Below are 27,693 nucleotides of genomic sequence, written 5' to 3'. Positions count from 1 at the left end.
TGCAACATTCTGGAATTAGTAAGCTGCCTTAATTTTTCAGCTGTTGCGGTATTTCAAAGGGGGATGTTAAGGCTTATGGAGAATACAGATTAATTACTAGTTTGGTTTTCTATTTCTCTTTCTCTGCTTTATTATTATTTTAATTTTATATTTTGAAAAATGCCAATAGTTCTAAACATGAAACAAAGAAAATCAAATTGAAGGATTTTTTTTTCTTCCTCGCAGGCTATGTGTGTGCTAGGAGTGCTTCAGTGGCTAGAAATTTTTGTCAACTGCATTCGCAGGTTCTCAGAGTAAGCACATAAATGTAAAGCACAGACATGCTTCATACATTTAAGCATTCCTTTCCTTTGCAATCAAGCAAGAGACACTTCTAAATGTGCCATTTAACTCTGACTGAAAAGTGCGTCTGCCATTTTCCTCCCTCATTCGTACAGATATCCACCAGTCTGCTAAGGTGACTGCGCCCCAGCCCTTTGTATGCCTAGTTGCAGTTGTACAACCCATATTCTTGCTGTACAACATGATAACATGTCTCATTTTTAAAATAACTATGAATAGTCCCATTAAAGGCTCTATTTTCATTGTATTGCCACATTTTGACTGAACTGGAGTCTGTGGACAAATCAGTGAAGCATTAATAATTTCAAAACTAATAAAGTTATAACTGTTCAGTAATGACTACTGTTAGGTAAGAGAAAAAAAAATAATACTTTTGTTTGTTTGTTTGTTTGTTTGCTGACCTTTCCAGAGATTATTAATGCAGGGCTCCATGTAGATATATTTTTCCAGGGCTACGTTATTTATCTTAAACTCAGACACTGCTATTGCTTCATTTCGTTTTGGAGGAGAAGTTGTGGGGAAGCTGTGATTTATCTTAATTATTACTTAGTTTTAGATACTGTTGCTACTAATTAGAATGGTTTAAATTAATACCTCTCATCTTTGCATCCTTATAGAATACTGATATTATAAAACAGTTTACAATGTCACAAAATCTCTCTTATCTGAAAATATCATGGGCATCATTTATCCGCAAATAACCAGGACCTTCCCCTCATTATAGTAATTGTTCTGCATGCTGGAACTTAGACTTTGGAATTTTTAAGTTTCTTTATATCCAACTTACATTTTATTACACCTTAATTTCACTGGAAGATGGGCTCAGGAGCACAGCTATAATGGCACTTGTGAAGCTCAAACACTGATATTGCATGGTGAGTTTAGATGGATGCGGTTAGTTGAAAGGTCTGTGCTGAGGCAGGAACACAGACAGACTGCCGTCAGATTGAAGGGTATTCCCTCTCTGTATAAAGTTTTAAAATTATATGGAATACAGGAATGCTTTAGTTTATTTGTTCCTTTACACAGCTTCCTTCTCAGACATATCCAAGGTGCAATACGGACCAAAGTTTTGATTCAGAAAAGTCTGAAAAGTTTACCTGGTGTAAAACTGTAGGATGGTGAATTTGTGAAAACAGTATTTCCATTGCATGACTCTGGTAGTATTACATATTAGGTAAGCCTGAGCCTCATGCTAGCTTGTACATTACACCGATTTTAAAAGAACCAAATCATCCCGTGTATTTCAGACAAATGCGGTATTCAGAAGAAATTCAGAAAGTCAGAAAACAGTATCAAATATATGTTTTCTGATTCAAATATTTTATAAAATGTGAAAAACATAACTTTTCTGTTAGCCAAACTCCTTTTGGAGGCCATGTTTTTTTTTTTTTAATATAAAATCACTTGAACATGTCTACATAAGTGAATTACAGAGACGAAGCGGGTAGTGACTAACACTGGTATTTTGCTGGCAATGGAGTCCTAGAAGCTCCAGCAGTGAATCAGTACAACAAACAGCCCTCTGAGATTTGATTTCTGATGGCCATCAATATGATGTGCTTTGGCCAAGGACATCTATACATTGACAAGTTAGATCTTTGGCAGAAGACAGGCAAAAGGAATTTAATCTATTCTGCCAAGTGAATATACTTTATTAAATTAATACGAACTTGGAGTTTGATTAATATAAAGAACAAGCACGTGGAAAATTTGAGATGATAAAGCAGCAATCTGATTCTTCAGCCCTCTAACAAAGTATATCTCTATATTTTCTGCCCACATGTCACTTCACTCCATTTAGCACTCTTCCATGTCTCATCAGTCTCATCATCGTAAGTGTCCCCTGAGGCAAATGTGCTCTGTGTCTTATTAGTGGTTTGCAGCTTAGCTCACCAGAAAGGTAGACTTGAGCAGCTGAGATTATTTCTCTATGAGACTCCATTAGGAGTCCCCGTGAAAGAGATGGGCACACTTGTGACATTTGGAAAAGCTGTGCACAATCACTGAATCTCTGACGCACTCTGGAAGACAGCAGTCTTTTTGCCACAACCCTCCGCATTTCTTGAGAGCTAAAAGGATGTACTGTACAAAAAAAAATAGAGAGAGGTGGTATCACGCTAATTTTGGAAGAAGTGTTGCTGGTTCTCTGAGTCCCTATGTCAAAACACCAATCTGTCTTGCTATAATTTAGCATGAAAACTTGATAAATTTATCTAGTCTAGAGAGGTAAGATAAGGTTTCTAAATTATATAGCTGCATCAACCACACAGAAAAGGAAGCTGAAAAAGACCTCAGGACGTTATCTTGTGCATTCTGAAGCTCCAAGACAGGATCAGTTGTACCTAGGAAATGAAGGAATTATTTCATTATCTTTATTGTTAATAAGATTTTCTTGATACATAATGTAAACTTCCATACCACTGTTTTTTAAGCCCATCACTTCGTATCTACTACAGATAAAAACAATTTTATCCCCACCTCTTTATGAGTGACTTATGTAGATGAGCATTTTAATGTGTTCACTTGGCCTTTTGTTCTTTAGACCAAGAAACCTCAATTCTTTAAACCAACCTTCCTTCCATCCTTCCTTCTGTCCTCCCGTCTTCCTGTCCGTCCTTCCATCATTCCTTCCATCCTGTCCTGCCTTCAGACACCTGCCCATTTTCTTGACTTTCTGCTAGCCAGAAATATAATAGGAAGATTCCCTACTTCATCTTACAAGCAAAATAGTTTATCTTCCTAATATGCAGTTTGCATTCTTGTAGCAGTGTAACATTACATATTAATGTATTTACTACTCCTCCTTTATCCCTATTTGGCAGAATGGCTGCCTAATTGCTGGTTAGCAATCCCACATCATTACAAACTATTGTTTTGACTCAGAACGTCCCACTTGTAAAAACAAGTGCACTGCACTGTTTTTTTTCTCCTATAGTTTTTTTCTCTTGTCAAGAGCATTGTGAATTTAACATATCATGCAATGTGTGTGTTATTCATCTAGGCTTTTTAGTATCTACAAGGTTCCTTTATCCAAGTCCTTAATGAAAAAGTACCTGGTCACATTACATTTTTTTGAGTTTAAAGCTAAATTATTAAAACCTAATAATTTTTCTAAGTAGTTTTGCACTCTATCTAAAGTAATTTCACTTTTTCATAATTTACTTACAAAAATGTTAGCCTTCAATATCAATAGCATTAAAATTAAAATATATGACCTGCTTCTCCTCTACCAGTTTATGCATATTTTCTTTTGTTACTTATTCCAGTATTTTTCCAGAATTGTTCTCTCCCTGGTTCCTTGGCTTTTTAAAGATGAGCACTCTGTTCAGCTCTTCTGTTTTCTCATGTGACTTCTGTGAGTTTTCAGAGAGGAAGCTAACAGCTCTGAATTTGCTTCACTGTGTTCTCAAGGTATCCTCATGTGCACTTACTCAGGCATAGCCTTTGCTATGGATAAGATTAATTTCACCTAACTTTAACTACCTATAAAAGAGCCATCTGTATCTGTGCTGGGGTTTAGGTTCCTATCAGAGTCGAGGGAGACTTGGTCAGTACAGTCAATGACCAATAGAGAGGCCTTCTGGAGAAGTACTGTAGAGACATACCTGAGGATGAAGTGATCTGCAGTCTCAATTATTGTCAGACCTGTTATTTTCCTATTTTAGGTGGAGTCTATCTTAACTGAGTTTAGTTATATGATTACACATCACCCTTTTTTGAAAAGTGATGCAAAATGCACTTTAGCCTTCTGCAAGAGATTTATCACTAGGTTTTTCTTTTCCTTAGAGATATGTTTTCTTGCTATCCGTTATGCCCATTGTTTTTTGCAGTTAAATTCATGCTTTATCCTTTCTGACTTTTTTTCAGCATCTTGTGCTATTCTTTCATACCTGTCCTTAGCAGTTTGACCTGGTTTCCACTTTCTGTACATTTCCTTCTTGTGTTTCAGGTCATTGAAGACCGTGTTGCTTAGCCAAGTTGGTCTCTGACCATACTTCCTATCCTACTGTGTGGGATTGTTTGTGCTTGTACCCTAAGCATCATTTCTTTAAGGAACTGCCAACTCTACTGAATTCCTTCTGCCTTAGCCATGTTTCCCATGAGAACTTACCTGCCGGTTCCCAGGGTTTATTGGAGTCTACTTACAGAGAGTCTGTTGGGTTTGAGTTGCTGCTTCCTCTTGTTCCTCATCTACAGAAATACACGTTATCACATCACAGTCGCCCTCAACCAAATTACCTTTACCCTCATATTCCCAACCATCCTCCCTCTTGGTTGCTTAGCAGGCAGCCTCTTGGCAGGCTGCTGTTGAAGCACTTGGCAGGCTCCGACAGCTCCTGTAGACCATACACAGGGAGTGGTTAAATGCTGCTATTACGCTCAGAGACAGACACAGCACATTGCTTTGTGATGTGCAACAGGAGATGCCCACCTAAACATTCACAGGGAAGCACTTGCATCTTTTTGCCGGGCATTCAATCAAAAAGACAACAAATCCTGCATATGCAGAGTGTTTCAGATGCTCCCCTGGGAAGGCAACTGTGGGGATGCAAAAACACTTTGCCCAGACTTGAAGTTCAGGTAAGGAGAGGATAAAACCTTTCTGCCTTTCCTTTGCAGACCCAGCCATAAAAGGAATTAATATATCTCTTTCTTTCTCTGAATCTTTGTTTTCTATTTTTTCATTCCTCTGAGTGGTGGTAATCTCCACTGAGGTTGTCTGATTGGTAAAATTGGATTGTCAGTAGCTTTTCATGTTACCTTCATTTTCATAGTGTAGCTAAATCAAAAAGGAAGATTTATTTGATTTTTTTTGGTGTGTAGTGGTGTTTTTTTTTCATTTATGTGTTTAGAAATTGCTATTGAATCTCAAGAAATAAATTGGGACATTATTATTTAGCTTTTGAAATCATACCATGATAAAATGAATCTACAGAGGCATTTTGGCAGTCTACTTTTCATTCTTTAATCTCTCCAAAGAACAGGAGTGTTGAACACCCAGCTAAAAGTTAATGCTACAAGGGTTCTGGTGTCTGAAACTGAGAGAGAGGCTCTCATTCGATTTCTGGCTTTGCTATGGTCAATGCACATCTTGATTCATCTCATTTCAATACAGTTTACAGCTGCATAGGATTCTGTCAAATTTCAAGTGTTTAAACAGAAAATTTCCATGCTGGATATCTGCCTCAGGATATTATTTTTTACAAGCCTTTCAGCAAATATATTTTATAGATTTTTATACAGGCTGTTTTGGAAACTGTGATCTTTTTTATTTTGTCACATTGAATGGTTCTGGTGACCTTTCCCCTGAGAATTCCAGGTCCTTTGCAGGCCTTGGAAAAAACACTTGAAAATGAGGTTAAGGGGATATTGTATATTCTCAGTGAAACCTCTGCTTAATTGTGGTGGCACAGAGAAGTAAACTGAGAAGTAAGCCACCCAATTTAAATAACAAGGCAAGCATGAGCAAGATGTTTTTGGAAAGTGTAGGGGATCACTGGCAAAACAGATTGAAAGAAAGAAATCAGTGGAAAGAAACTGCCTTGATGAGCAGTGTGAAAATTGATGTGGGAGGGAATGGAAAGGAAAATGTGTCAGTGTAGTTTGAGAGGTACTAAAATTGCTAGAGGAGCTGGAGAGCAGAGCCTGGAATGAGCTAAATACGGGAGCAGCAGCAGGGCTGTGTGGGAGGCTTGGAAGAGGAAGGAAAGAGAGATCTGATGAGCAGGGCTCAGAATTGCGGTTGGTGTGGGGGGCTGTGAGACTGACTGAGGAGATGAAGGGAGGAGTTTGGCCGGGGGAGCCAGCAAAGACCTGGCTCGTGCATGGGGAAGACTGAACACCGGCATCAGGGTGAGATCTGACGGGTGTCTGGGAAGCTGGAAAACAGGATTTGCTGGGCAAACTGACAGGGAACGATACGAGGGTGCCTTTTGGAGGTGAGGATCTGCTGGAGACTGGGTTAGAAGCCTGAGGACTCGAAACAGGGTCTGGGGAAGAAGGGGGCCCCACCTGGATTGGGGGCTGATGGAGAAGCACTGGTGCCCACACCAATGCATGTCCAGTAGGAAGAGAATGCAGTGTTGGAGGGCTGCTGGGGAGTGGGGTGCAGGGAGGTGGCACTGGGGGTACTGGGAGGGGAAGACTCCAGGCAGGCCACGCTGATGGCAAGGGAAGCAGGGTCAAGCTGTGCAAGGGACCGCTCTGCACCAGTGCCAGCAGTGGCATCCAATGCCCCTGAGTCCTGCCATTTTGTTACTTGTCAGCAGACAATTCTGATGAGCTTGGGTCTCACCCTTGCCAACACCAGGTTTGTTCAGAAGATTACCTGCTGCCACTGTGTTGGTTATTCCATCAGAGTGAGTATTACAAGACTGGTCAAGGGAGCTAAATGATTCACCACTGACAATGATTTTTGTGCATGTCGTTACGATGCTGCATTAAGACATTTTTCAGTAGTTTTTCAATGCTTTTTTTTTTTTTTTTCTCCAAAGAAACAGGGTATTACACACAATGTGACACACCCAGTTCACAGGAGATGGATGTTGCTCTTGAGGTGCTATAGGGCTGTGCAATAGGATCCTTGCTATCTGCAGCAGAAAAAGGAAGTTGTGCAATGAATCAGGCAAGAGGTTTTATGATGAGAGTTTATCTGCCAGAATATTCCCATATAGTGTGAGGCAACTATCTTTTCATTGACTTTTCTCCATTTTCTCAGTACTGAAGCAGATTCCAGAAGCAGATTTGCATGTCTTTTAAGCATTCATATCTGTAACTAGATCAGAAAGACTATTTTGAACTTAGAGTGTACTGTAACGTTAAATACTTTGAAATGTAAGGTCTTTAGTTTCAAGATTGTGATGCTTAAAGCCAGTAGATACTTCATCTTATGCTTTCTGTGATTCAGCTTGCACACTACTTTAACCCTACTATTTCCTAACTTCTTAATACTTGATGCTTCGTGTGCCATAGTGTAAGATGTAGGAACAGGTTTCCTGGAAACAGACTAAAACAATCTTTCTGACAAACATCTTATCCTGCAACACAAAAGAGACCAGAAAGGAAAGGAAAAATAGGCCTAGATTCTTGTAGACAGAGACAAATGCATATACACAGTTTTGTCAGGCTATTTCAGGAGAAGAAATTCTGTTAAAGTGTAGGCACCAAACATGAATGTATGGATTTGAACATGATTCCTGTACAGGAATCTTGGGGGAAGAACAAAAAGGAAAGTTGGAGAACATGAGATTAGAGGTATGGTTTTGGTCAAAATGGTGTTGGAACCTGAAAGTGAGGATACTACACTCGAATGACAGGCACAGCTGGAAGAGATGGGAGCAAAAAAAAGAAAAATAATTTTAGCAGGGACACTTTGTATGCACTGAAGAGTAGAAAATGAGAGATCATCACTCTCATCAGTTATGGCACAGGGATACTAGTGGAGGGAATACAAGTGGGATATAACTAGATGAACAGCAACCGGGAGGTTGCCAGGGGCCCATGTGTTAAGCAACAGGAACTTGTGAATAAACTTCAGTCTGTGAGGAATGTTTTAACAATTCGTGTCAATAAAGAACAGTCCTGTCTGCCTCTGGGTCCTGCACTGGCAATTTAATTCTTGAACCACAGATGCAGTGTGTCCCAGTCTCCCCCTCATTCTAGTCAATTTATCAAGTCTTCAGAAAATACTCCTCAAATCTATGAACCTGTTTGCTTTTGTTATTCTGAACTCCTATTTCTAACAGTTACAGCCTTTTTTTTTTGTCTTCTTCGAGATTGACTTAACACTGCTATAGTGTTAAGTCTATGCTGTTAAGTCTATATAAGTCTATGCTGTTCCATGTGAAACAACTGGAAAGAGTGAATCAAGTTTACACAGGGATGTGAAAAGCAGGAAGGGAGAGGTGGGTAGACCTGAATGACAAGGAAGACATTGCTATTACTGGAAGTAATTGAGAAGATAAATATGAGAGGGAACTGTAAGACGTGCAAGAAGCCAGAAACCTAGTTAATGATACAATAAGAAAAGCAGAGGGATTCTGAGGCCCAGTGTCCATGAAACAAGAGTGCACCATGTTCTAAGCTTTTCTTGTGTACTTTTTTCTCCCTTTCTTCATCCTTAGCAAATTTCTTAGGCACATCTAAATTCCCTAGGAGAAAGAGTGGTGGAGGTTGCTCTCCCATGACTGGTATTGCAGTGGTTTCACTGGCAGTTGATATGTGTTTAGGATTTTGAATTAACGGTTTAGATAAGAAGGCCCTGCAGCCATTTCCAGGTATAACCACACAGAAGGGGTGGATTTTGTTCTCATAAAGAGAACACAAGCAGGGCCTGAGAGCACAAACGGGGCTCTGACTAACCCTGCCCACCCGCCGGGGCTCCCCAGGACCCCATGTCAGCCGCCAGGGCTGTCAGCTGCTGCCTCAGCAAGGTGCAGCAGGACCGGGCTCCAGCTCCCCACCACCCTGCCCGGCCCTATCCCCACCTGCAGGCCCATGTCACCACAGCCTGCCCTGATGATCTGGTCTCCTGGTTGAACTGGCCACCATCTCCAGGTCTTTGCTGTTCAGGGGTGGTGGGGATGTGTTCAGGCCGGTGAGGCCCTGTCATGCTGGCCATCTTGTTACTGCACCTGGCTCCCAGCTGCCCATCCTACAGAAAGAGCCATTCTTCACTGTTCCTTCACTGGAAATATCTATGGGAAGTGGCCATACTTAAATAAATAAATCAAAACCCCGTGACCTTTCTGGATACAAGTACAGGAAGTAAACAAAAGACAACTCAGGTCTATGGTAAGGTGTGTGTTCATGACCACAATGCACTTAAACTCATTCCTCTTTAAAAGTCTGTGGTAATTTATTGGATTGTTTTGCATATTCTTTTATGTACTAATTTCCTTGTATTTATTCTGAATCCTCACTGAACTATTCTTTTTGTCTCGTCCACTCCTTTTCTCAGCCTTCCTTTCCCACAGCATCATATGAGCAAGTTACACTGTGTTTCTATTTCCCATGGCCCCAGCTCCTCCGCTCGTCCTCAGGTTACAGTTCCCTGCCTCTCTGGGAGTTTTTCTGTCAGACTGTGCTGCCTTTTTGCATGTCCTCTTTTTCTCTCCTTGCTTTGGTTCTTTTCATCCCCCAAACGGCTCTTCTTTTCACTTGCTCTTTTGTGTGCCAGTTGGTAATAGTCTTAGCACATTGGCAGCCGGACTGGTGTTGGCATCTCAGAAAAGCAGAATTTTAAGGAGTGATTTTAGGTGAAAAATACACTAGATTTGTAGGCGCTTCAGAAACTCCTTCTAAAGAGGGAAGGTTGAAGGGGAAATAACAGAAGTTATTTGATCTTTAGCAGGGAGTAGCACTATGACTGATTAGAAGTTAAAGTTGAACTTTTAATACTGCATGAGAAATTACAAGTAAAGAAAAGCCTTTGAAGGCAAGACGGGCAGATGTCAGGCAGATTTCATGGGACAAAATGGAGAAGAAGCTAGAAGATAGACATAAAATTGTGACGTAATGAAAATAATGAAGAATTTAATGCTGGCTGTGAGGAAGGTAGCACTACAGTTCCTGAGGCCAGAAAGAAACCTGGTGTGGTAATGGAAGTCTGAGAATGACCATGGTGGTGAATTAAATGCCTCACTTCAATGAAATGTGCGTCTCTGTAGGATTTTCCTCTCAGACTCTTCCTCAGTAGTCCCCAGTCCAGGTCCTACGTTACTCCTCACACGTAACACAAACAAATGCTGGCTTCTGCACAAGAGATGGTGCAATTCATGAATATGCCTACAGACTGGGAGACAAGAGGCTAGAAAGCAGCCCCATGGAAAGGGATCTGGGGTTTCTGGTCAATGGCAAGTTGAATACGAGTCAGAAGTGTGCCCTGATTGCCAAAAGGACCAACAGTATCCTGGGGTGCAGCAAGAGCATGCAGCTTTGCTAACTGGTCAGGGGAAGGGATCATCCCACTCTGATCTGTGCTGGTAGAGCCTCAACTCGAGTGCTGTGTAAAGTTTCACGTGTCACAATAAGAAAAGCCTAAATCTATTAGAGATTGTCCAAAGGAGAGCAATAAAGATGGCAAAGGGTGTGGAGGGGATGATGTATGTCACTTGGTTTGCTCAGCCCAGAGCAGAGCAGGCTGAGGGAAGGCCTCATGGCGGCCTGCAGCTCCCTCACGAAGGGAGCGGAGGGGCAAGCGCTGAGCTCTGCTCTCTGGGGACAGTGACAGGACCTGAGGGAACGGCATGAAGCCGGGACAGGGGAGGGTCAGGCTGGGGGTTAGGGAAAGGTTCTTGACTGCGAGGGGGTGGTTGAGCACTGGAACAGGCTCCCCAAGGGATGTGGTCATGGCATTGAGCCTGCTGGAGTTTAAGAAGTGTTTGTACAACACTTTCATAAATGTTTTGATTTGAGGGTGGTCCTGTATGGAGCCAGGAATTGGACTCGGTGCTCCTTTGTAGGCCCCTTCCACTTTGGGATATTCTAGGATTGTAACACCTTTCGGCCCTTGCTGCTGCTGCAAGTGAGACTCTTGTCAGCAAAATGACCCAGATGATGTTGATCTTCATGCAATGAGCCCTTGGCTATCTGCAGCCTGCTGAAAGTTTCTAATCCACTAATTATTTTCCTCTTCATGGAGCAGGGAAGCCTACTTGCTGAGACTCCGGTTGCTGGCCTCTCCTTCCTTCCTGTCCATCCATGAGTTCGATGGGAATGGGAAGCCTGTGAATTTGGGTAAGCAAGTGGTGTTTCACCATGTTAAAACAGTATGCTCAGAACTTGTTTTTCCTGTTCATTTTTTATATTGGCTGTTCAGGGGGTTTCTGTACGTCATCCCCTCCTTACCTATTATGTACCCACATACGTACTGGTATGCATATATTTACAGTTGTCTTTTTGAAGGGATTAACAGAGTTTAAGTAGAGAATGTGGCCCAGCTTATGAGAATGTTATCTGTTTACAGAGATTTTCCCTGCCTTCCACAGGGCTGCCTTACTCGTACCTGTTTTCACCTCTGGCTTCAAATGTATCAGGAACACACGTAAGTATTGTTGCCATTTCATTCTTTTAATCTGTAAAGTCCAATTTATCATTGCATTGGGTAGAGTGCAGACACTCACACATATGCTCAGCTGTAACCAAGGTCTGCCTTTGCCAAAAAGGTGTCTTGAGACACACCTTTGTAAGTTTATCGCCAGGAGACTTATCAACCTACTTAGTTGGTTTACTTGGAGCAAATAATACGCCAGTATAACTGATATTAATGGATTCCTGAGCTATATGTATATATATGTGTATATATATACTTATAAACATACATATAGTTTAAAAATGCACACCTATAAATATACATGCACACACACAAATATTTGCATAGGTGTATTTCTATACTTGGGTAATTGGGGCCATACATGTTGACTTAATGTTATGCAGTATTTCTAATTATAGGACTTCTAATTGTTTGTAAAAGTACCACAGTGATGTTTTCCACACTGTTTTTTTTTGTTTTGTTTTGTTTTGTTTTTTTAAGACTGAAAAAACCCTTCAACTTTCAAAACTGCAGATTTTTCAATTAAAATGGTTCCACAGTTCCAGGAGAAGAATTAGGGAATGCTATTATAAATCAGTTTTAACAGTACAAGGATGAGACAGGATATCATTGATACCTGTTACAGGCAACAATCTACTCCTTCAGTGTCTGTACCTAGGAATAAGCCTGCGAGGCAGGAGGAAGAACTTCAACCTGTGTGCAATATGCTCTGTCAAGTATGCATATGATTATAGGCTTAAGGCCTTTGTCTTGTCCTACCTGCAAATGCCATGATTAACACTGTTTTCTACAGTAATCCGTTCCCCATGTGCTACCACTCTTCGCTTGAACAATTGCTCTGGTTGTGCTCTCATAAAGACTTTGTGTTGTGCAAACTGACTTATTTTTGTTTATTTTGGTTGTTTAAGGTGATGAAATTATTATAGTAGACTTAGAATTGTATAAAGCATTTGACTTAGCAGCATGTTTTGGCTAAGCTACAAAGTGATAAGTTAGCTGGATGTGTGTGGAAGAAATTAAATGCTGGTTAACTGACAGGCCTCAATCTCATAACCTGATAGAAATGCTTCTGAAATGGTTTTACATTAAATGGTTCTGAGGATCATTCCCCTCACTACCTTGTTTACAGTTTATTAATGTCCAAGAAAAAAAATAAATTAAAATTCTAATGAAATCTGCAGACTCCAATAAGACATGCAGAGCTCAGAACAGTAAGCAGTAGCTAGCTATGTATGGTGACTTACAATGATGTGATCTGAAGAACAAGCAAAAACCAACTGTGCAGTGTAGGGCTGTTATAAATTTTCTATCTATTATCTATATATAAAATGTTATACTTTTCATTAAAAACAAAATTAAAAAAAAAAAAACACACTACAGCATGTAACAAGGTCAAACCAGGTTAATACCCTGTTTTTATTTTTAACTATATTCTCATCTCATCTGGGATATGTTAGCTCAAAGAGGCATTTAGATCTCTGACTTCTTGTTGTTAATGTTAAGTTAGAGGACATTTCTACCTTTTTTTCAAGTCCTATAGTACTATCTTTCTGCCTCGCCTTTGGTGGCCCATCCTGCTACCCTTTGGGTACACCAAAACTAGGGTATTTGTTAAAAGATGTTGTGTTGATATATTCACCACACCTTGGCTGTGGACTGCCTTGTAATTACCCATTTACACTTAATTCAAGGCAGGATGAGGTAAAATGCAAACAAAAGTATTCATTCATTTCCTCTTACAACTACAAATGTAAAAGATGTTAAGTGAAGTAATTGGAGAAAAAGTTCATCAGATCTACTGACACTGTGAATGCATTACAAAGTTTTTTTTTGTTGTTTGTTTTGGTTTGGTTTGGTTTGTTTTTTTCCTTTTTAATTTCCAGGTTATTTATCCCTCTTCTGACAAAATGGTTCTCATAGTTTTCTTTCCTTGTTATATCTCAGGTTTTTCCTTACGTATTTTACATCATTGAAGACCTTGTGTTACACAGAACCCCATACTGGGATCCTCCATCAGAAAACACTTTGAGAAGTGGCCTTCGGACTTCACCTTCAGGTAGCAGCTTCTCTGAATTGTCACACTGACCTCACTCACTTCTTGGTGGAACATGATAGCTATTACAACTAGTCTGCATTTTGAAGATTTCCAAGTGGTCCAGACAGATTTAGTCTGTCACTTTGGAGCTCATTCTATTCATCCTTATTGTCTGGCCATTCTCCTGAATAAGGATTCTTTTGCTTCCACAAATATGCTTAAATGTCTTAGAGGAGTTGTCTACTGGGTTTGATGAGCTTCTTGCCTCAAGGAGGTCTCTCTCTCCCAGTTGCCTTTGATAACTCACTGACATGTTTCAACATGAAATGTGCCTTCTGGCAGATCCTATATTCTGTAACTGTTGCTTAACATCTATACATGATAAAAATATCTAAATATGGTAAAATTTCTGATTCCTGAGACAAGTATGATAACAACTACCCTGAGGTGACAGTATATCGGGTAACTAAAACCCAACCTTTTTCTCCTAAGCATACTCTAAGAAGGATTCCTTGTACAGAATTATTTAGTCTAATTTATTTTAGTTGCTACATGGTGTGAAATTGTAGATGTGGTCTTCCACATCTATACCACTTCTGGGAAAAAAAAAATCACTTTGTCTTGGACCTGATAAGGTCAATGACCAATCTGACTGACTTCAGCAGGCTTTCAAAACAGTGCTTGATGCATAAGAAACCAGTAGATCACATGGTAAAGGGAGAACTGACATACAGTGAAGAAAAAGTTAAAGGAAAAGATCAACACCTACATTTTCTTGTAGTCTTCACAATGGTCTTTTGCAAATAAGAAAATGCAAAAATATTGGCTAAATGCCATAGTGCGTAAAAATACTGTGTTCATTTGAATGAATATTGTAACAGTTTAATGTAGACACAAGTATAAAGTTAAAATATGCAACTGCAGATTTGTTCATGTTGATGTATACAGGTTAGAAATAGTGAGTAGTTATCCTTCTTCATTTCTAAGGTCATGCTTACACATAGAGAGAATTAATGATTAGTAATGCTGCTAAGTGTATGAGTCTGAAGATAATCCTGATATTGATGTGGGATACAATAATCACCCCTCAGCCCTGAAAGCGTCTCTGTGTGCAAGTGCATTTTCAGTGCTATAATAACCTACTATTACTAGTAGATGAGCCTACTGCTGTCTCAGAGCACACAAGGAACCCATTTCCATTTTGGCAGCTGGGGTTTATGTACATCAACACTGCAGGGGGGACCCCAAATAACTTCCAGAGTGGTCCTGTTGCATCTTTGTAAAACAAAAAAACCTGGAGTCGTAGCCTCAAGAAATCAGGTGAGGATTATTTTTTTATTGCCAGCAGCTTAAGGGTAAAAAAAATCAAAAGTCAAAAGAAAAAAAAAAAAAAAGACAATATTACTTGACTTTTTTATGATGCACTCTTTACAGGACAGAAATAAAAAGTCAAGTTTGCAAGCAGTTATGGTTTTGCACTTATTTTCGCTACTTCGAATAAAAAGTAATTAAAAACATGCAGATGAAGAGATTTGTAAGGGAGCAACACAGTAAGACTGCATGGAGAAATTTAGAGAGCTCTATCTCCAGGACGTACATGGGGACGTAACAAATGAGTAGAGTAGAGGAAATACCTTGAGTGTTGCACTGCATTGGCCTTCCCTCCTTCTACATACTTCCTGTCATGATGCACCATTTTGGGGGACTTCTGCTGCAGCAGCAACAGCAGCACATGCATACTCTGCAGTCTCTTTAGGAGAGAGAGAATGAGAGAATTAATCAATTGTTAGTAGTTAGAATTCTCTGCTGGAATGTAGAAGAGTTTCTGCTGCACTGAATATTGATTTATTTTTATGCATTGGAAGCTTCAGCGGAGAGGAAGACTCTCATCCTTAGATTTGCAGTTAGGCCTGTTGCAGGTTCCAGAAAACTGTACTCCCAGACTCTTAAAAAGCAAGGTTTTTAAAAAAATAACATTTCTAATTCTAAATTATTTTATTACTTTTGCACAGTGTGAAGGGGTAGATGAGTTTAGTTAATGGGAACACCTGCTTTAAATCATGAGAAATGAGGAGTACTTGCTCATGCACAGTCCATTGTTTTGAGAAAGGAGGAACTCTTTTTAATACTTTTAAATGGTCATGCTATTTGTTTATTAGGTTTGACTGTGTAAACATGAGTCTTTTTCTTTACAGAATGCTTACATGTTAGCAAGGCGTGCGTTAGTAGGGCATAAAGGTTCTTCTGCTGTCTTAAATTGTGTATGAAAATATCACATCATCTTTTTTATATGTCGTACAAAATATGTATTTTATTTCCTTGTTGACAGAAAGGCAGATTTCCAGTTTAGAGATTACGTCGCCCTCCTTCATCTGAAAAGAATATGAACCAGAAGGCATTAGTTTTCCTTCTCCCAAATTTTATTTTTGGGATAATTATTTTTGGATTTTTCAGTCTGAAACAAAAAAATCTAATGGGTAAGTAAAGAATTTATGAACTTAACCATTTCTAGAACCAGTTCCACCCTTCTTAAATGTGTTAGAAAGTGGCTGTGATGACCAGGTAAGAAAAACTGTTAAAATATCAAAGGCTTTGTCACTGTGGTGGCTGTCTTAGTAATGTACTAGGAGAAGAGTATTACAAAAAGCATTTGATATTACAAGTGTTTGAACATCCATCATTCTGAGAGTAATATTGCTAATGTTGACAGTTTTCATTTTAAAGAACTTTTCACTAAGCAGGACATTTTTTTGCATTTTTTCTGCAGTAGTCAGGAGACAGGAAACAAAAAATACTTACTTGTTTTGGCATGCAGGGAGATAGTTCGAGTTCTTTGGTCATCACAAAGAGAAAGAGAATTATCTAAGTCTATTTCACACAAACAGTTTAAATTTCTTCCTTGGTTGCAGATTCTTTTCATGTTCCTACTGAAGATTGGCTGGCAATTCAAAATGATCGTAAAAACACACTGGCTTCTGTCTGCCAGAAGAACAACCTTCTTAAACTAAGAAGCAAATTGGATTCTCTTGTAGCAAGCCAGCTCTTTGTGGAGCACAAACATAAACTTACCTACTGTGAGGTGCCCAAGGTAGGCTGCTCCAACTGGAAGAGAACCATTTTCATTCTCCAAGCAGGCTTGGAAGTGGAAGCTTCTGAAATTGAGCATGACCACATCCACCAGACCTCACTGATCAAAAGGATGGCTGCTTACCCTCCCCCTATACAAGAGGAATTTCTGAGCAATTACACCAAAGTGATGTTCACCAGACATCCCCTGGAACGGCTGGTTTCAGCTTACAGAGACAAGCTTCTGCACTCTGAGCCATACTATAGTACCACTGTTGCTAATGAGATTAGGGCAATGTTCAGGAAAAACAAAAATTCTTCTGAAAAAGTGAGTTTCCAGGAGTTTGTCAGCTTCATTATAGCAAAACCAATGAATGCTCTTGACATTCACTGGAAACCAATGTTTCTTCTCTGTGATCCTTGCAACATTCACTATGATATTCTGGGCAAGTATGAAACTCTTGGGTTAGATTCTGAGCACGTTCTGAAGGCAATTGGTGCACCAGAGAGCCTGCAGTACCCCAGCCTGAAGAGGTATGGCTCAGAGAAACGAACTAATGGTGATATCACCTTGGAATACCTCAGACAGTTGAACTCAGAACAAATTGAGAAGATCAAAAAATTGTATGAAATGGATTTTCTCTTGTTTAACTATACTATGAAATATGAGGATTATTTTTCTCTGAAAAGCTAATGTAGGTTAAACAAAGAAGAACATTTTCATTTGTACAAAATGGGCTGAACTTGTCCTCATGGGTACTTAATAGATGGGTTTACTGCTGCTGAGATTTTACTGGCATTTGAAAACATGGTTTTATTCATCCTAAGCGCTCTTGTAACAAATCCCTGCCATGATCCATAGTACAGTGATTCACCTATATGAAGAGATTTTTGTTCTGTTAATCATTATTGGGATATGTTTGCTTCATGAAGACTGCTTATAAATGATAGACTTTGGTCTGTTGGTAAGAGAAAGGAGAAGAATGAAGAAAGTTATTTTTCATATTGAGAAATTTACAACATCATTTTTATATACATGGTTTAAATTTTTTATTAGAAAAAGACATATAAAGCAATATATAATCTGATTTATCATCAAACCACTCTTTGCCTATAAAATCCTCAAACATGAATCCTGTAGGAAAGAAGTAAATAACTTCAAATGTTTGGAGCTGCATTACACAGAACTTAATGCCTGATTCCATTCCTCTCTGGCAGTTCTCTCATCATAGCTCACCAGCCTCTTCCCTCAAGCAAACATAATTAGCAGCAATGCAGCCAGGGTTTCCCTTAGGTCTCTCCAAAATTTTCTGATTCTTTTTACCACCTTTGTAAGTATTGTGGTCTGATCGAAGAGGGAAGTTCTCAAAAAATATCTTTCTTAGAGAAGTAATTAGAGATATCTTCTAGACTGTACAATGGGTTTGGTGCAGGTTCTAAAATTGTAGTGGAAATGTAGCTCTTACCTATTTTCCAGAAGCACTTACAACTGACTGACTGGCTTGGGCTTTTCTCATTTGTGCCTGTTGACGGCCAGGAGCCTTGGGGACTTACCTGAGTGTGGTACTTAGGTGGAAGTGAGTAACCTCAGGTAACAAATTTGTTCTACCTGTTGCTTTCTCAACTCACTGGAGGATGAATGCAAATTAATTGCAAAATTATGGTGAGGGAAACAAGGAGGCATGTGGGAGAAGCCATTCAAACCATAATCCTTCTCTTCTATTCTGAGTTGGCTTTGGTTTTAGATCACAGAGGTAGTCTATAATTGCTACAATGTTAAGTAGTTTTGCCCCAGTTTTTTAAAAATAATCTATGGCCTGGTCCCATTGAAAAGTATTTACTACCACTTTAATTGTAGCAGTTTTTAGAAACTATCCATTAATATTAACACCACCTTTAGGGGATGTCAGTCTCTCAGGAGCTAACTTGCTGTCTCTCAAATCCCACTGTCAAATGCAGCTAACTCCTATCAGCTGTACTTGCAGAGCATAAGGCTGGCAGGCTAGTCCTGGATCCAGAGTTGGCTCACAGCTTCTCATTACATAGAAAAAGATGAGGACAAAAATAATTTAATTGCACTGCAGCCAACTACCTGTATAGCCATTCCTGCCAGCAGCATGGTCAAAGAACAGGGAAAAAGAGATTGGGGAAATTGGATGAAATGGAATTTGAGTCAGAGGATTGCGGGGAAAGCTCCCTGTGTACACAGTAGGATTCAGGGATGATCTACCCCAGAGGGAAGAAGTGATATATAACCATCAGCTGGAAAGAATGAGTCCATGGTGACAGGTGGAGCCAGAAGAAACTGTGTGCATCCCTCCTTGATGGCAAATGGTACATGAAGCCAGGTTTACCTTTCAGTACATCTGGCAACTCTTGTGTAGATGAGTATTCCGTAAATGAGACAGGAAGGGATCCAAAGTGAAAAGACCAAGCAAACACAGCAAACTTGTATTATTATTTTTTAATTATTATTTTTTAAAAATAACTTGTGATTTTCTTCAGAGTGAATCATTGTTCTAGATCACCATATTTGGTGTCCCCACAGTTCTTCTGTCCGCCAACACTGGATTGCTCATGCCTCCCTGGAAACCCTGTGCTCCACATGGATTTTTTTTTAAAAAAAACTTGAGCTGAGGCAGAGGAAGCTGGAAATGATTCCCATCAAAATGAAGGCTATGCAGAGGAATGTCATCTCTATCTCTTTCCTGAATTAGAATCAGTGCCATCTGCAGCTATGTGCTTCTTCTATCTTTTGCCAGATCATACAGAGAAAGAAGAGGGAGAATAAGATTTGCTTGATAACTTGCTTCTGTATAATAGATCCCTATGGAGCTGTAAGCTTCAGCAAAGGTTCTTTAATTTTCTGGCACCATCAGCCTGACTACGAAAGGTCTGAAGAAGTGATACTGACCATGTTTGATGTGTCTTTACTTGTCCGTACTCTAGTGTTAACATTCCCCACCAGTTTCTTGCTGTTATGTGGGAGTGGCTTTCTATTCTTATTTTCTCTTTCACACAGGATCAAATGTTCTTCCTGCAGTGGTGACAGAAAGTTGATGGCTAATTCATTCATCACAAACACTGATATTCTGTCAGTAACAGAAGGCTATCTGTTGATACAGGAAAAACCTCTGTAGTTATTCATGGCAGACTTTCAGAGTTCACATTTACCTATAGGAAACTGTATGCAGCACACTTCCATGAACCACTGGCTGCTGTAATGCTATTTAGCTGGTGTGATTCTCAACAGCAAAGGAAAAAACGTGAAGGACATACACATGCAACATCAGATGTTTTAGAAGTAGTAGCATACAAGAAGTATAGGTTGTGTATTACCAATGCTAACAAAATGGGAATACTAGTTTATCTGTTGAAAAATAGAGAAAAAACGTTTGGTTATCACCTTATAAAGGCTCTTATAACATTTCACTGCAAGCATTTTTTCATGTTCAACCCAGTTCTGTGAGCTTGATAATTCACAACATCCTCCCACCCTAAGAGCTGCGGTGCAGAATACAAAAGAGCTCTGCAATGTTCCAGAATGAACAAAAACAGTGGTGACTGTTATTTGCTATCAGTGGAGACTATGCCACCTTGTCTAGCCCCCAAGTGAACCACAAAGCTCGTTTCACTAAGCAGCTTTGTAAGTTCTCCAATGAAAGAACTTACCATTATTTCACCCTTAATATTGCAACGTAATAAAAGCTGACAAAGGCTCGAGACCTTATCCTAATTAGCCTGCAAGAACTACAAGACACTTCTAAACTTTGTGGTGGAAGTGAGAAGAGAATTACCTCCTGATAACCTGGAGAGACATTTTCTGTATTCTCTTCCCTACAACTGTATTATCCAGAATAGAGGCTCTGAGCTGAGCTGGCCTCCCTCCTGCCTTTGCCTAGAGAAGAACCTCTGGGAAGCTTCTTTCATTTGGGTGCTAACACTGGGTGATATTTTCCTGCAGGAAGGTGGGTGTTTGCAGCTGGGAGCAGGGGTGGAGGTGGCATGGCAAAGAGAGGGGCTCAGGCTCCAGGGTGGACTAGAATGGGTGGGGGAATGCCAAAATTTATCTTCTGATTTATTATTATATTTGCCATTATATTATAACCATTGCTGTGTTTTATTTCTAATTACTATAATAAACTGTAGTGAATTAACAAATTAATGTATTTGTTTGTCCTTCTCAGTGACATCTGTTTAAAAGAAATGCTTAGGACTGTTCCATCAAATCATAGTGTAGGCCACAAGCTATTAGACAACAATAAACACAAAGTCACTTGGCTCTGCTTCAGTACATTAATATAAAGCTGTCTCACAGGAATTTTAAAGAGTTGAAAGAATTAGCAAGGATTAATGAATGTTCCAGCTTGGATAAAAGATGAAGCTAAGCTGGGAAAGAAGCAGAAGCAAAAAATCTTGTGAAGTTAAACTTGCTGCTGTCCTACAAGTCTTCCTATTCACGGTGAGGAAATATGAGAAAACTTCCCCCTTCTCATAGATACCCACACACCCTCTCAGGTTAAATATTTGCAAACCTGACATAGTACCTTCTTTGTGAAGGTATAACAGATCCAAGAGTTGATCAATGTATTTCAGTAAGGAAGATCATTTCACCAGTTGTTCCCTCAAACAGACATTTCCTCCACTTAAAAAGAATAAATAAACAAAAAAGTGATAATACTGCCCTTAGAAGTCTTAAATTTTCATGCAGTTTTGAATGTGTCTTGAAACAACAGGCAACCCTTGATTAGTGGTTTCTTGTTTAGAGAACTTCCCAAAGCAGGACTGCTGTCAACAGAATAAAAGGTGGTTATAGAATAACAGATGAGTGATGGATGAAACTTCAAGTGTTGCTGCTATGTAGAAATGTCTTCTGACCAAGGAGAAGACCAGGGAATTCGACCTGTGCAAGTCATTGCTTGGGTGACAGCTTGCATCTAGAAGGTGATTCTATTTCCGTGTTCAGACTGTTAATGCATCAAAAGCTATAAGGTCTACAATCTGCAGTTTTCTTTGCTTGTCCCTGTCATAGCACTCATCTCCTTCCCAGAATTACATTCTAGATCATGTTGTATTAATATATATATATTAAAGCTTACATAAATTCATGTAAACCAAACTAAATCAAAACAGGCATAGAATTTACCGGGATGGAAGTGCCAGAAATTGCAGGAAGTTCTCGTGGAAGTTTTGACTGGGTATTGAATGTACACAGGTGTACAGTTACAATGCTGCTTGCAGTAAGAATTGCTTTTAAAGGAAAAGGTCAAGTGTTCATAAATTGCAGTCAGTACACTGATTACAATTACAGTGAATCATCAGATCCAAAATGAGTGACACATAACTGAATCAGGTCAATGAAGAGTAATGAAACCAGAGCTTACTACAGTTTCAGCACTACCCGTGTGCGTGTCACCTTTGCTCACGACTACTGGCACACTTGGTGTAGCATTACGTCCCCAGGATCCTTCTGTAACTCCTCTTGGAGGTGTACCAGTGCTTAATGAGATGAAAGGGCTTTCTAAAAAATTTCTGTTATCTCACTTTTTAGGCATATTGTTAACAAGCTTAGACATTGTGTGTGGTGTCCCACCAAAGGTACAACAGTTCCGCAGTCGCTGGAGTTCAGAGCAGAACTTAGCATGAGTACCTGAAGCCAGGTAGGCATACTCCACTTGATACTTCCATGACTTAGCAGAAGTATGGGGAAAGTTTTTATACTTACAAACCTATGACTAATATCCCTGCTCCCATGTCACTTGATCACATTGTCCCCCCTTTTTCCCAGACTCCTCCTTCAGTATTCACCTGACTTTCATGTGTGGACTCCTGCTGAGTTCCCGCAGTTGGGGGCCACCAAGCAGGTGCTGCAGATGCTGGCTTAGGCACAGCTTGTTGCCAGGTGCAGGTTGCTGGATGTATCACAACTATTGTAAGAAAGCTTTTTGTGTAGAAAGTTGGTTGAGCACCTGCTCCACAAATGAGATATATTAATATAAGGTGAGATGTAAATATAAAGCAAAGGAAGTTTTGAAGACATGTCTTTTTCCCTGAATATAGGCTAATCTTCCACTCAGATAGGTTTAGTGGCTTAGAGAGAAAGCTTATTTGGGGCTCATTGACATCATGAAGTCTCAGAGGCCTCTGTAATTATAAACCAAGAGAGACAGGAAACTCTCCTTCATTAGAAGCCATCATTCTCTTGCAGGTTAAATTTCATTTACCCCCAGAGATTTGATAAGACTTGTCCCTACATGGTAAAGAAGTCCCTTGAGGAGCCACATCTAGCTGTTGTTAGGCATGGAAAAGCAAAGTAGTAAAGCAGGGTTAGAATTCACCTGACAACTGGCCATTGAAAAATTGATTCTGGGTCCATCTTGTTCTAGGAAAACAGTGTATGTAAGAAAAACAAGGGAAAAAATCAATCTAATTAATATAAACACATTATTATCCTGAAGATTTTTGGTATGGCTTAGTAACTGAAACATATGCAGTGCCGAAGGCCATTTTTTGAGTTTGTCCAATTATGTTCTTATCTGGACGACAGAGATTATGGTTTTGGCTTCTTTGTTTGTTTGTTTTTGCATTGCTGCATAGCAACTGTTGCTACAGGTAGAGCCCTTCAGGTTTTCTGTTCTTAAACAAAGGGTCATAATGATACTTTTATAGGCAGTGATATTCTTCATTGCTGCGCAGAGCCAGACACCCATTGAGCTGTACACCCCGTCAGAATTTGGATTTGCTCCATAAGTTCCCGTTGCTCTTGTTTACATGCCACGTGACTCTCAGGAGTGCCCCATCTCCCTGCTGGCAGCTACTGCGTGCTACGTGTTAGGCAGCTAGTACAGCCTCTGCCAAAGCTTTTCATTCCACTCAGCTTTTTCAGTGTTGTTTGTGTCTATCTGAAACAGGTTTTGCCTCCATGTTCTGCAAACCACAGGTTTAGGAGTTGATGAGAACGTTTAGTATTTCTAAAGCTGTAATAGTATAAATAAAAAACTTCTCTGAAATAGCTATGTTAACTACTTATTTTGAACGTGAGCTGGTCTATAAATTCTTTATATGAAGTCTTGCAGTCTTAGTAAAGACCATGTATTGCAATTCCTCTTTGCTTTGCTTTATTATTTTTTTTTCCTAATTTATTTTCTAATATGTGTTGGCTTTTATGAGTTTAAAAGGTCCTTCCGTCATTTGGAGTAGCACTGGGAAGTCTGAGTAGAATCAATCCACTTACTGAAGTGTGCAAGAATCTTTGGACACCAGTGAGGAGCAGAAATGAAGAGTTAGGAACCAGAAAGCTGGGGACGGCAGCCTAGCACTGTGCTATGGGTTACCTGGAGGTGGGGCTGATTTCAGCAAAGCCTGGCTTGTCAAGGTCTCTTAAATTCTGCCCTATATATATTATAGTTTATATTCACCTGTCAAATGACAGATGTCAAAAGGCCTTGGATAGCAGATACACTGCACATTATCTTTTGCTAGAAGGAATTTTGTTGAGATTTCTGCAGGTGTTGAAATCAGCATTCAGTGCTTTTCCACTGGTACATGCAATTGTTAGCTCCCCTGAATCTTTCTGCAAAGGAAACTCATAGAAGTTGTAGAAAGTGAGCCTGAAGTTGACCTCAGGAGTCCATCTGTGCCAGGATTTATTAGCTTTCCTTTGTTGGCTTATGGCACCTGTGTCCTACACCCCTATTAAAGTTCTTGATTCTAATTCAGGGTCCTGCCACCAATACCAGTCGCTTCCTACAGCTGGCCAACAAAGCTGTTTTTCAACAGCTTAGCAAGCCACTTTTCTCAGGCTTTGCACCTTGGCTGTGTTTCACAAAACTTTTGTTCATCTTTGCTGTTCTCATTTGAATTCTCTTCGGTTCCAGGTGTTCTCCATCTCCTGAAGCATGATACCAAAAGCTGCTTGCAATCCTATGACCTTACAAGTGCTGCATAGATTGAAAGAATGAAATCAGGTATGTCCAGTCTTATATTCCCATTTGAACTGTAAGTTTATTATTGTTACACTAGTGCATCACCTCTTGCGTTTCTAAGACTGAACCACGGTCCTGCATCCAAACATCCTAGGACTTGACACCTGAATTCTAATCCAAGCTTTTGAACCTGGAGCTGTTCAAACTCTTCAGCTTCGTGTAGCTGGACTTTGGGAGTTGTTTTTGTTTGTTTGTTTGTTTGTTTTGTCACCTAGTAGCCTTGGAAATACACAGATTCAAACACGCATAGGTCTTTGAAGCTAGTAACCAATTATTCATCCAAGTTCGTATGGGGCCATCTGGCGGTGATGTGTGGGCTAGGCAAGAGTGAAATATCCGAAGAGGTACATGACGTCTCGTGTGTTTCAATCATTTTTTTTTACCTGAAGTCTTGTATCTCAAGATTCTCATACCTGTTCTACTTCTCTCCTCCTCTCCTTCTGATTCTCTCCCTCTTTCTTTGGAACAAGAATTCAGTTCCATCTTGGCCACAAGTGGTTGTCTTGTCCCAGTACTTTGTTCATCAATTTGCCACAAACCTTCCTCCCTAACAAATGTAAGGCTGCCCAATTTGTGACACTGGAAATTAGCTTGTCCCACTACAGCAAGAGCTTGTTTCTGTGTGGCACTTAGCTTCTTCCAGAGTGCAAGCCGTCTCTCTCTTTCTTTCTCTCTCTCTCTCATTTTCCTGCAAGTGGGCAGGAAAAGATGGGATATGACATTATGAGTTAGACTTATCAGCTCCTTCATTAAACTCTAACAACAACATGGTTCAATGTTTTTCATTTGCACAGATTTGAAAAGGCATTTTGATTTGCGTACTTTGATTCATCTCTACTATTGTTTCAGGAAGACATCCATTCATCCTCTTTGAATATCTCTTTATGACTTTGATCTTTATGTAATTATCTGGAAAATAAGGTGTGTTATACAGTCATGTATGAAGATACAACCTGCCATTAGGCATTTTCTGAGTAAAGTGCTTTAACATTGCTTTCCAGGAATCCTTCTGCATATATATCAAAGGGAGGTTTTCATGAAAATGATCAAAACCTGCCTGTGAGGGAAATGCAGTTCCCAAAATGAAAGTCAATACCTGAAAACAACTCCCCAGACACTTCATTTCAGTTTCCCTTTATCTTCTCAGCCTGGTATTTCCATTTCTGAATGTGCTTGTTTACTCATGAGGCAATTACTCAAACCCTTTGGTGAGTACTTGAATAACATTTAAGTGAAATTAGATTCATTATTCTTCCAGCTGATGTACAGAAAAAAAAATAATTATGTTCTAGTTAGTAAACATGATAACTAATTAATAGTCTTCCTTCCCAACTAATAAAAATAACAACAACAACAACAATAAATTATCAAGCTAAAATCAAAGAGTGCTCTTCAAGTTGATAACAGTCTCACTGGGGAAACAAAGCTCTTCTCCATGCAATTCCAAAAAAGATGTGTTCTTCCCTGCTTCCTTTCCGGTCATCAGGCAGCTTTGCAAAATGGTAAATAATATATTGGATACAGGGAGGAAATATCCTTGACATTTTCTGTTTGTTTTGATATATTTTTTCCATCAAGTTAACAGTTTTTTAATGTCAGTAAAAGTATGTGTTTGTTTTGTTTTGTTTTGTTTTCCTGGTACTTCTGTGGAACTATTTGGTTATTACTGTTTATTAGGACAATTTGTGCAATTAGTCCCTTCAAAAACAAACCTGGGGATGAAACAGTGGAAAGCACTGTGGGCGCAGAAGGGTGCAGGTATGCCTGATTGCTGACATGCCTATTCTATCAGAGGAGTCAGGAGAATGCATTGAAAGATTGACCACTGCTGGGTTATAATATATTGATGCAGTTTCTTATGAAGAAGAATAGATGGTTTAATGCTGTCTTGCTTTCTGTGTCTTTTTTTTTTTTTTTTTTTTTTTTTTTTTTCCAGCAATTTGCTGCCTTAGAAAGACAAAGAGAGTTGGAAAACCAACCTTATCCCACTTACTGAAGAGAACGCCATGCTTTAGCCATGGCCTAAACACCAAAGAGAAGAGCCTGATCTACCCTGAGCGCACAGGTATGGCAGCACTAGTGTTTGCTTTAGGGTTCTGGGTAGTTTATTGTCATGTACAGGACTGAAGAAACCTATCAGAGCAATGGTGTATGAAATCTCAGAATTTATCCTGTAGGCTGAAGGAGAAGAAAATAAATTTAAACTCTTATTTGAAAAAAAAAAAAAAAAAAAAAAGGAAAAGAAAAGGCAATGGCTGGTCCTGGCCCTAGGGAAAGCAGAACTTATAATGGTCCCCGTTTTTTGATTTACTTCAACAAAAATTGAGGGTTAACATTTCTTTAGCGCAGAAATCAGAAATTGTATTCCTTTCAGCTACTACCTACTTTACTTTCATAATAATAATAATAACAACAATGACAATGATGATGATGTAATTAAAACATCATACACTTTATGACAGAAAAAGCTTGGAGAACCAGCTCTTAAGCATACTTTTTGATGTTCCTTTATCTACCTTTCACACTGATTTACTCTTGCAACATTTAGAGCATTAGGCTGCCTTCTGGTTGGTCACACAGCACCAGTGGTTATGCAGCATCATTTAGGTTACCACGTTATCATCGCTTGCCTGTTGGAAGCGTCCTATCAGATGCTTCTCAGAGACACAATCGGCAGTTTGGGGGGCTTGTGGGTGACGACAGAATACGAGACACCTGCTAGGGAGAAAGATGTGGCCAATGTCACCCAGGGCGAGTACAGCGTGTGGTGGTGGTGCTCCGAGCATCCCCGCAGCCTCCCGGGGCCGGCAGCACCCCGGGGGCGGTGTGGGGCCGGGCGCTGCGGCGCTGTCCGCGGTGCTGAAGCTCCCCGGCGGTGTCAGGGGACAAAGAGCCGAGCCCGGCGAGCAGGGGTCGCTGCCCCGCTCTTGGACCTCCCGTGATCCAGTCTGCACAGCTGGGAAAGGCCGTGGGACGACAGGCTTGCTGGGAGCAAAAGTGGATGTTGTTGTAGGTGGGTCGGCACTAGTGTGCTGTTAGGTCGTGCTAACAAGCACCTCTGCATCCTAGAAAAATAAAATCCATTCTGAGTAATTTTGCATAAGCACAAAATAGACTTTCCCATTACTAAGCAATGCTTGCTCATTGCTTAGTAATTATTTCTGCTTGCCATTTCCTTAAAATACGCTCATATGGCATCATTACTATCT

The 27,693-nt window shown here is 39.9% G+C and overlaps 1 protein-coding gene across 7 annotated transcripts in view; it reads left to right on the top strand.

Annotated features, from left to right (window-relative positions):
* LOC311437365 (carbohydrate sulfotransferase 8-like) overlaps positions 1–20,664 on the top strand; it is a 29,035-nt gene extending 8,371 nt beyond the window's left edge. For 4 of the 7 annotated variants that reach the window (XM_084520539.1, XM_084520534.1, XM_084520535.1 and 1 more), the window contains 5 exons: positions 10,991–11,082; positions 11,334–11,389; positions 13,343–13,454; positions 15,763–15,910; positions 16,343–20,664. In XM_084520539.1, coding sequence (XP_084376665.1) covers positions 15,817–15,910; positions 16,343–17,193 — 945 coding nt within the window. In that variant the 5' untranslated portion in view covers positions 10,991–11,082; positions 11,334–11,389; positions 13,343–13,454; positions 15,763–15,816 and the 3' untranslated portion in view covers positions 17,194–20,664. Of the gene's footprint in view, positions 1–4,901; positions 4,927–6,137; positions 6,285–10,990; positions 11,083–11,333; positions 11,390–13,342; positions 13,455–15,762; positions 15,911–16,342 lie in introns of those variants that run through there. The other 3 variants (XM_084520537.1, XM_084520536.1, XM_084520538.1) reach the window with 3 other exon arrangements.
* Positions 20,665–27,693: the final 7,029 nt, after the last annotated feature.

The sequence above is a fragment of the Aythya ferina genome (assembly GCF_964211825.1).
Source record: "Aythya ferina genome assembly, chromosome: 5".
NCBI classification, from domain to species: domain Eukaryota; kingdom Metazoa; phylum Chordata; class Aves; order Anseriformes; family Anatidae; genus Aythya; species Aythya ferina.
Note: the sequence above shows the minus strand (reverse complement) of the source record. Positions and strands in the feature narration are given on the sequence as shown.